The sequence below is a fragment of the Limulus polyphemus genome, unplaced genomic scaffold, assembly GCF_000517525.1.
Source record: "Limulus polyphemus unplaced genomic scaffold, Limulus_polyphemus-2.1.2 Scaffold5890, whole genome shotgun sequence".
NCBI classification, from domain to species: domain Eukaryota; kingdom Metazoa; phylum Arthropoda; class Merostomata; order Xiphosura; family Limulidae; genus Limulus; species Limulus polyphemus.
The window spans coordinates 46,459-57,639 of NW_013671500.1; the positions used below are offsets into that span (position 1 = coordinate 46,459).

Below are 11,181 nucleotides of genomic sequence, written 5' to 3' on the forward strand. Positions count from 1 at the left end.
CCAGTTAATAAGTACCTATCTTTGTTGTAGCACTAGTTAATAAGTACCTATCTTTGTTGTAGCACCAGTTACTAAGTACCTATCTTTGTTGTAGCACTAGTTAATAAGTACCTATCTTTGTTGTAGCACCAGTTAATAAGTACCTATCTTTGTTGTAGAACTAGTTAATAAGTACCTATCTTTGTTGTAGCACCAGTTAATAAGTACCTATCTTTTTGTAGCACTAGTTAATAAGTACCTATCTTTGTCGTAGCAATAGTTAATAAGTACCTATCTTTGTTGTAGCACTAGTTAATAAGTACCTATCTTTGTCGTAGCACTAGTTAATAAGTACCTATCTTTGTCGTAGCACTAGTTAATAAGTACCTATCTTTGTTGTAGCACCAGTTAATAAGTACCTATCTTTGTCGTAGCACCAGTTAATAAGTACCTATTTTTGTTGTAGCACTAGTTAATAAGTACCTATCTTTGTCTTAGCACTAGTTAATAAGTACCTATCTTTGTTGTAGCACCAGTTAATAAGTACCTATCTTTGTCGTAGCACTAGTTAATAAGTACCTATCTTTGTTGTAGCACTAGTTAATAAGTACCTATCTTTGTCGTAGCACCAGTTAATAAGTACCTATCTTTGTCGTAGCACTAGTTAGTAAGTACCTATCTTTGTCGTAGCACTAGTTAATAAGTACCTATCTTTGTTGTAGCACTAGTTAGTAAGTACCTATCTTTGTCGTAGCACTAGTTAATAAGTACCTATCTTTGTTGTAGCACTAGTTAGTAAGTACCTATCTTTGTCGTAGCACTAGTTAATAAGTACCTATCTTTGTTGTAGCACTAGTTAGTAAGTACCTATCTTTGTCGTAGCACTAGTTAATAAGTACCTATCTTTGTCGTAGCACTAGTTAATAAGTACCTATCTTTGTGTAGCACTAGTTAGTAAGTACCTATCTTTTGTTGTAGCACTAGTTAATAAGTACCTATCTTTGTCGTAGCACTAGTTAATAAGTACCTATCTTTGTTGTAGCACTAGTTAATAAGTACCTATCTTTGTCGTAGCACTAGTTAATAAGTACCTATCTTTGTTGTAGCACTAGTTAGTAAGTACCTATCTTTGTCGTAGCACTAGTTAATAAGTACCTATATTAGTTGTAGCACTAGTTAATAAGTACCTATCTTTGTTGTAGCACTAGTTAATAAGTACCTATCTTCGTTGTAGTTAATAAGTACCTGGAACTTGTTCTCCGGATTTGCTAAAAGTAACAGTTGCTATAGCTGTGTTCAAACCTGGTTGGATGTCTCTTTGCAGCAAGTGTAAAAAAAGCAATGTGTCCAAGTATGGCGAGATGCAGCCTCTTTGATTTCTTGTACATCACCAGAATGCTTCCACTGCACCCACTATGCAGGTGGAGTTTGTTGCTCTGGATTTAATAAATTAAATTAGTACAATTTGTTCGTTTGAATTTCGTGCAAAGCTACTCGGGTGCTGTGTGCATTAACCATCCGTAAGTGATAGACTAGAGGGAAATAATCCACTCAACACCAGATTCTGAGCTACTTTTGTCAGATCCTATAGTGGAATATGATGACCAACATTCTTATAACAGCCCCCCCCCCCCCAAGTACGGAGGGCGATTATTTCTGGAAGGGGGAGTACTAAACCCCAGATCCACTATCCTGTGAGTATATCATCATGATAGTAAATTATCATGATATTATATTATCATCATGAGAGTATGTCATCATGATGGTAAATTATCATGATATTATATTATCATCATGAGAGTATGTCATCATGATGGTAAATTATCATGATATTATATTATCATCATGAGAGTATGTTATCATGATGGTAAATTATCATGATATTATACTATCATCATGAGAGTATGTCATCATGATGGTAAATTATCATGATATTATATTATCATCATGAGAGTATGTTATGATCAAATGACAAATTATTTTTTATTTTTCTATAATATGAAATTAAATTAAAAACTAAAACAAAACACATGTTAACAAAAACAAATAGAACATATTAATATTCAAACATGTCACTTACCTTATAAAAATTATTCACAAACAGTGATGAATGTAACGAACCAACGCACATTATCAATAGAATATAAAATTCTTTCATTCTCAAAGCTTCTTTTGGTACCACACCAACTTTTCTTGAAAATGATGGTTGTGTTTCTTCTACTTTCTGATTGGTTGAGTCTTCTTGAAAGGCTAATATACACGTCTTGTCTTCACAGTCCGATTCTCTTTGTGCTGATGCAGAAGACCTTTCAACTTCTTTCCCCTTTGAATATATGTACAGCTTTTGTAACTTTAAAAATAATCAATATTTAGTTTCAGTGATGCACAATATTTTTCGTTGTGTTTTGATACTTACTATAGGAATATATAATAATGATATACCTCAGGTTTCTAGGAATCCTTCATCCTTCAGGTTTGCTCGCTAAACTTTTCTGCGGTAACTTCTTTTATCTTCTATATAATAATAGCTTTTGTATTGTATAGAGGGCGCTCTGGGGTGTGAGTTGTTTTCATTAATTATACTAAACAGAACCTTCAACTTTTCAATAATTTTACGTAACTTGGATCTATAAATAGTTTTGAAATTTAATATGTTGATAATTGGTATTTTAAAATAACCATGACATTTCATTCTTTTTTACATTATTGATATGTCAACACTGTAAAGGTCACATATATATTATTTAAATATTTCAACAATGGTAATATAAAGTTTAACAATATTTCAACCACACTACATCTATCATATCTAGTAATAATGACGCCGTTCTCCTAATACCAGCTGGGATACGACAGACACAGTACTATTTATATTCATGAAGTACAACTGTTATATATTAAGTTTTTTTGCTTTATTTAAAGTTATTTTACTGGATTTTGATGATGTCTTCTTTTAATGAAATGAGAATGGTCATGTTGGCGCACTAACTGACCACGTTGTCATTCAAGAAGTGAATCTTCAAGACTGCTAAACAACATAAAATAATTAGTCATGTTCAAAGAGCTACTTTGTTTTTTCAGCTTGGATATTACTTCAGCCAAATGTTTAAAACTACTGTTAATAAATTGTTCTTGTACGTTTTCTTTGTTGTATAGACTAATGGTAGTAAAGTAAACATTTTTGATCTCAAACATTAAGCTTATTTTAGTTTTAGTTTCTATATAATGGCCTAGAACTTCCATTCACCTACTTGTTAGATCATAAATGTAGCTTGTTGGGCGTACTTTATAAATTATTGTAACTGTTATTAACGTATGGAAAGTTAAAGCATTTAATTCTTCCTGTATCTAGTAATCTAAGAATAATTTTGACTTCAAAATAAATTTGTTGCAATATCACAAATTGGTCATTATGTCTTGTAGTTTGTCTTTATTCGTTAATGTTAATGTCATTTCCAAAAACGATCAACGAGAGACGAAGAACAGGATCAGCCAAGCTTATCTGTAACATATCCTAGCTTTTACAATCAATTGTAGATACGGGATACCAAAGAATTTAAGAAAATGTCTTGTAGAAAGGAAAAAAGGATTGGTAGAATTCTATCAGGACTTTCATCTTTTTTCAATTAATCTTTAACGGTTTAACTGAATAAAAGTGACCATATAGTAAAATTGTCAAATTCTTGGAAGATTTTTGTCTTCGCACCTACCATTTCAGGGGGTGTTCTTTATTCCTTGGCAGACCTATTAACTTCCATAGAACAAGTTTAAGACTGACTATTTTTATTCCTTGGTAGACCTATTAACTTCCATAGAACAAGTTTAAGACTGACTATTTTTAATCCTTGATAGACCTATTAACTTCCATACAACAAGTTTAAGACTGACTATTTTTATTCCTTGGTAGACCTATTAACTTCCATACAACAAGTTTAAGACTGACTATTTTTAATCCTTGATAGACCTATTAACTTCCATACAACAAGTTTAAGACTGACTATTTTTATTCCTTGGTAGACCTATTAACTTCCATACAACAAGTGGTTTAAGTTGAAGATTGGTTATTTTTATTCCTTGGTAGACCTATTAACTTCCATACAACAAGTTTAAGACTGACTATTTTTATTCCTTGGTAGACCTATTAACTTCCATACAACAAGTGGTTCAAGTTGAAGATTGGTTATTTTTATTCCTTGGTAGACCTATTAACTTCCATATAACAAGTGGTACAAGTTGAAGATTGATTATCTTTATTCATTGACAGACCTATCAAATTGCTTACAACAAGTTATACAAGTTGAAGCCTATCTTTATTCCACATAGCAGTTCAAAAGATCTATTTTAAGTCTCCAAGCAGGGGCTGATTTGGCAGGATTTGCATGCCAATTGGTGGTAGGAAACGAAGGTTCTCATATATGTGTCAGTGGACTGAATCTCTGGAACTGAAAAAGCTTTAGATATTAGTGCAGATCTGTATGGAACGTGTCATTAAGCATATTTACTTTAAAATAGATATGTTTACTTCATGTGTCATAGCATGTTATTCAGTATTGTGATATTCTGTACTCCGTCTTTACTTGGGAGGTGTTCCTGATTACAGTTCACACATAGTGGTTCTCTGATACAGATGCTATAATCATAATCGTAACAGGTAAATAATTAATTCAGAAGAGGAAGTATTCTAATGTCTGAATCGATGGCTGCAGAAAATTAAATGAAATATTCTGAATTATAGATAGAACGTAAATTAGTACCTATTTTTACATAGAAAAGTCTGTTTGACAGCAGTAACACCTTGGTCCTATAGCTCAAAATGAAATTCATTCTTTGGAACACCGAAAAGAGTTGATTATTATTTACTCTTGTGGGGATATTTAAGATATTATAGGCGAATGACTTCATCCCCTCCGGGGTATTGAAACTTAAAATGTTTTACTGACTTTAGGCTTAAATGTTACAGCAAGAAGCACCCGCCGCTCATCGGAGTTTTTTAACAAACTTAAAGTCAGGGAGCTTTTTGAAGTTCTTCTAGTTAAAGAAAGGTGATGTTTTACATACTTTTTTTTTCTGATAGGAAGGCAAAAGTGTTTCATTACAATAACGTATTGGAGCTTTAGGAATAGATTCTTCAGTTTAGGGTCTCTTCAAAGTCTCAGACCAGGTTTTCAAAGATTTTTACGAGAGGAAAATAATATTCAGAACCAATTAACCCAACAATCAAGTTGTTGTTGAATTTTTACAAAGGACTGCCATAATGATGTCATGTTTTCAAGACACTAACCAAATACCGGAAGGACGTCTTATAACCATAGCCATGACTGACCAGCTGAATAACACTGAGGGAGCATTTTCACAAGAGAGAATTAATAGTTTTCACAGACACCACCAACCAAGATGTTCTATCCAAAGGTTCAGGTTTGAATTTTCCATCATCAATTAGATTCAGACTATAAAAGAAATATTTGAACAAATCTTCCTTACCTCATTTATCTCTGATGGAGGTTCTTGGTACAGAAGTACTCCAATAAGTAAAATACCCCCTTGTATACCTCCTATTATCAGGAACAAGGTAGGGACACGATCCAAAATTCCAGGGTCATAGAAATATCTAAGAGGAGCATACAGAATATTAAGCGACCATTTTGACTAATATGATGGAAGCGACAAACAGCACTATATACTTATCAACAAAGCATAATATTCTATGGAGCATACAGAATATTAAGTGACCATTTTGATTAATATGATGGAAGCGACAAACAGTACTATATACTTATCAACAAAGCATAATATTCTATGGAACATACAGAATATTAAGTGACCATTTTGATTAATATGATGGAAGCGACAAACAATACCATATACTTATCAACAAAGCATAATATTCTAAGAATGTGATTTAAACTCTCCAACAATGTGAGTTATTTCACTAATATTTGTCGCCTTCCACTATGTTTAATTAATAATGGAATTTGTAATTAACCCAAAAATAGAACTGCAATAGCCAATTTATTTTCTTCACTATGATGTGTTGTAGTGTCATTACTTATGTCTGGAAACAGATGAATTAAGTAGTATTTTTATTTTATTTATAAATGAAGTAAGGGCTTTTATTAAATTATTCATGGTTAGCTTTATTAACGTGTCCGTGATTGGCTTTACTGACGTATCTATAAATGGTTTTATTAACGTACACATGGGTGGTTTTATTAAATTATTCATGGTTAGCTTTATTAACGTGTCCGTGATTGGCCTTTACTGACGTATCTATAATTGGTTTTATTAACGTACACATGGGTGGCTTTATTAATTTATTAATGGTTGGTTTATTGATATAGCCAAGATTGACAATACTGATGTTCTCATGCATTGTTTTATTAATGAATCCATGGTTGGCTTTACTAATCTTTCCATTGTTGGTCTATTGATGTAGCCAAGGTTGGCATTATTGATGTTTTCATATATTGTTTTATTGATGTATTCATTGTAGGTTTATTGATGTAGCCATGGTTGGCGTTACTGGTGTTCTCATATATTGTTATATTAATGTATTCATTGTAGATTTATTGATGTAGCCATGGTTGGCGTTACTGGTATTCTCATGTGTCGTATTATCAATTAATCCATAGATAGCTTTGTCAGTTTATCCATAGTTGGCCTTATTAATATTTTCATGATTAGCTTTACTGTTCTATCGATAGTTGCATTTATTACTGTATCAGTGGTTATTTTTACTGAACTATCATGGATGTGTAGAATATCGAAGCTTCTTAAATGCGAATGTTCGCTGTGTTTCCAAAGTAGACCACAACCTTAGGAATAGGAAAGTTGGGGTTTTAAGAAAGTATCTAATACATTATGAATCCACTTAAAATTCTTAGGAATTACATTGATACACAAATTTACTGTTGCATGAAAATTCGCTAGACAAGTAACATATAGGTCAATAAGTATATAATTCGTTACTAATATTAATAATGAAACTTATTAACGCACACATTTATCACACACAGTCTGAAAATCATAATATCTTTATTATCAGTTTTTTTTCCTAATGCTAAAGAATACAAGGTTTGGAATTATGAAATTTTATAGCTACTACTTTGATTAAAAATTTTAAGCAGACCAACAAGGTTAATTTAAGGTATAATACAATTCCTTTACAAGGCTCTTCCTAATTAAAACTACAGAATTTATCCCCCAGCATCAGATTGAACGTTATTAGGGTTCACAAAGAATGTATGCAAGTTATTCATTAGAACTGGAGTGAAGCCAACCCCTGACGACATTATTCCGGAACGCTAGACCCTTCTTACATGAACAACAAACTTACCCACCAGCATCAGTTTGAAGGTTATTAGGGTTCACAAAGAATGTATGCAAGTTATTCATTAGAACTGGAGTGAAGCCAACCCCTGACGACATTATTCCGGAACGCTAGACCCTTCTTACATGAACAACAAACTTACCCATCAGCATCAGTTTGAAGGTTATTAGGGTTCACAAAGAATGTATGCAAGCTATTCATTAGAACTGGAGTGAGAGCCATCCCTGCAGACACTATTCCAGCCATGAGACCCTTATTGTTGGGGAACCACTGCAATCAATAAATGTTTGATTATTAATTCTTTTACCAAACTTAATATTGTCAACCGTCAATATTTAAAGCCCAGCAAACAAATCTTTACTTAGAAATCACTTTAGATTCCCTTGAAAACTAGGTGTCCTTTTCTCTGGTATAGAAAGATTTTCCACAATGTTCTTTAGAGTCATTTTCACTTCCATAAAATGGACCTTAAAACAACGTACACTAAAGATACCCTCATTTTAGAAAGGAGTTCAATATTACAATAACATTTAATAAGACTTTTTTATTATTCTTAACTGTGTATTTACTTCCATTCTTCTTTTTTTATAGTTACTCCCTACTTCAAATGTAACTAAATAATTCAGTTTTAAATTCTTACTTTCTCATTTGTTTCTTATTCTAAATGAATCAGTACGTGATATTAACATAATTTTGGAGACCCACCACGTCATTTCAATCCATGTAATCACGCCTAGTCATGCCCTATATAATGACAGAGTATCTGATCTAAAGCCCTGTATTGAAGTTTTCAAAGCACACAGCTGAAAGGACGAGTGTGAAAAATGGAGTATGTTGGTTGACCTGCAACATAATTCTCCATGAACCAATCTCTCAGCCAATAGAACTGGTCTCGATTGCTTATTGGTGCTGCCTGCACAGATAGCGATGAGGTAGACGTAGATTTATGCGCCTGGTTGTCTAAGGAGGGCAAAAGAGGAACATAGGGATCTTTCTGCACTCCCATAGTAGCAGTGGAATGGAGTGCAGCAGCATAATTATGTTTTGACGGAAGTGCCACTATACAAGACTGGGAAGAGTGGATATTATTTAGATATTTTATTCTTAGTACAGATAAAAATATAAGAGGGATGTAAACTTGTCCAGTTGACACAGAGCGATTCACCTATTACTTGTTTCTATTGTGGTTCTTCCAACTGTAACGAGCACAGACTAAAGAAACACGAGGATGTGTATCTCAGTGTTCCAACTGCTGACAGTGAACACAACAAAACGCCTTTGGAATATAGGGTTAGACGCTACATTTCAAATAATGTTTCTTTACTTTAAAAAGTGGGTTTGAAGATGTGAAAGTTTACAGAAGCATCCTATTTTCATTTTCGTGAGTGAATATTTGCTTAACAGCTGATACTACTTGAATGGGGTGACCAGCAAAAATATTTGAGTAGGGAACGTGAAGAAGATCCCTTTCAACTACAACTTCTCGTAGACTGTTCGAAGTAATATAGTAATGTGAATGGTAATCTCAATGGCCATTGCCTTAATAAACTTGGAACTCACAGCAAGCTAACTGATGTAAGGTTGCGATGTTTTTGTAAGGAGGTCTCTAGGTTGTAATTTCTTTACTGACTTTCAAAAACTGATAAGCTCCACCTAGTTCTTCCTAGCCTGAAGGAGGGTGACACCTAGTTCTTCCTAGCCTAAAGGAGGGTGGCACCGAAGGTACACGAAACCATGATGACAGTGGCACAAGAACAGAATATCACTTTATAGTCATTTTATGACTAATCAATGTAACAACTGAGGTCGTTTTTTAATACGAAAAAATTGACAGTTTTGTGCCAACCAACCCAACTTATCACGAAGTGCTACATTATCAAAAGCTCAAAGTATCAAGAATAGTACACTTTGGTGTCGTATGAACTGTACTAGACAATGCTACAACACCCAATGAGGACATCCACTACTGGAATCAGGTCAACCCTAAACACAATTTACCAGTCAATTAACACTGAGGGGGCTACATCAGGACCTATAGTATACAGAAGGTAAAGCCCGAAGTGGTGTGTCGCAGTGACCTTTTTCGCCACTCAACCACAATCTTCTTCCTCCATTCAAAGGTCACCATAAAAACACTTGGATGAATCTTCGGATCCCAAAGAAGGTAAAGTGAACAGGCAAAATCTTCCCTGAGTGATTATCTCATCATATACAAGAATCCGTATTGCGAGGACCTATTTTTTCCACATGTACTTTAAATGTCATTAGGGTTGAAAATGCCTTTTCATGTGCAATAGATAATCTCTCTATTGGTTAATTACTCCACAAGGGACTGTCGCAGATGATATTTTCACAGTATTGTATGGCAGTTTTGTAAGTGAGATTTGCTTTTATGATAATCTGCTTCTGTAAAGATTATGTATTCCTGTTAACTCCAATACACTTTTTATTTTCTTGCCTGTCAAATTTTTTCTAGCACAGCTGTTTTCAGCAAATATAAAATTTTAGAATACAATGTCTGACTAGTTGTACATACCATCATTGCTGTAGCTAATGGAAAGCCATAACAACAGTCAAATCCAACATTAACAACCACTCCTAAGGTGGCAATCGTAGCTTCCAAACTGTGTTGTATAGTCCAATACGTCGCTGCCGTTCCAAAACTGATGATAAAGAAAATGCACTGTAAGTAATTTATTTTCTACGATGTTTTGAAAAGTAGAGTACATTTTGATCCATGTACTTAGATCTGTAATTAGTTAAATTCAAACTACAAAACCACATAAATAATACTTAGTTTTTATGGCTCTTTAATTAAAAAAAAAACAATTTATGTAATTACACGAATGAAATAAATACGGAGTGTATTGACACATAAATATTAAGACCACAACAAACACTCAAGAAGTGTATTTGTTATTGTCTGATATTAAACTCCCATTACTGTCTCACCTGAAAATAACAGTACCAATCAGGATGCTAGACCGATGCCCAATCCGATCAGCCAGCCAAACTCCACAGAAGAACAGTGAACCTACAGATTCAGTTGTGTAGATAAGCCAGGCAGTCTGTTCATATGTTGTGTTATTGTCAACTCTTTTTCTGAGGTAAGACGTTATGTAAGGATTGATGTTTCCAAACAGATGTATTACACCAAGACCAAGATAAGTCAGAAAACATCCAGAAACTGCTACAAATGGACGAGCTTTCATTTCTAGAAATGACACAGGGAACGGTTGAGGGTATCTCCTAAAGCTCAACTGTTGATCTGGAAATAGTATACCATATAATTAATCTTCTAACGAAACCCTGTACTTTAACAATAGATGTACTTGCCAATAGATGTACGTTAACAATAGATGTACTTGCCAATAGATGTACTTTAACAATAAATGTACTTGACAGTAGATGTATTTTAACAGTAGATATACTTTAACAATAGATGTACTTGACATTAGATGTATTTTAACAATAGATATACTTTAACAATAGATGTACTTGACATTAGATGTATTTTAACAATAGATGTACTTTAACAATAGATGTACTTGACATTAGATGTATCTTAACAACAGATGTACTTGACATTAGATGTATTTTAACAATAGATGTACTTTAACAATAGATGTACTGATAATAGATGTACGTTAACAATAGATGCACTTGCCAATAGGTGTAATTTAACAGTGGATTTACTTGACAATAGATGTACTTTAACAATAGATGTACTTTAACAGTAGATTTACTTGACAATAGATGTACTTGAACAGCAAATGTACTTTAACAGTAAATGTGCTTTAACAATAGATGTACTTGATAATAGATGTACTTGATAATAGATGTACTTGATAATAGATGTACTTTAACAATAGATG

At 33.3% G+C, this 11,181-nt stretch overlaps 1 protein-coding gene across 1 annotated transcript in view; it reads right to left on the minus strand.

Annotated features, from left to right (window-relative positions):
• Nucleotides 1–10,538, minus strand: part of LOC106473109 — a 21,134-nt gene extending 10,596 nt beyond the window's left edge. Inside the window, exons 1-5 of the mRNA XM_022401608.1 lie at nt 10,259–10,538; nt 9,843–9,969; nt 7,449–7,576; nt 5,461–5,587; nt 2,060–2,302 (exon numbers count right to left, since the gene is read on the minus strand). Of these exons, the coding sequence (XP_022257316.1) occupies nt 2,060–2,302; nt 5,461–5,587; nt 7,449–7,576; nt 9,843–9,969; nt 10,259–10,518 (885 nt within the window). The 5' untranslated portion in view covers nt 10,519–10,538. The remainder of the gene's footprint in view (nt 1–2,059; nt 2,303–5,460; nt 5,588–7,448; nt 7,577–9,842; nt 9,970–10,258) is intronic.
• Between the last annotated feature and the right edge of the window lie 643 nt (nt 10,539–11,181).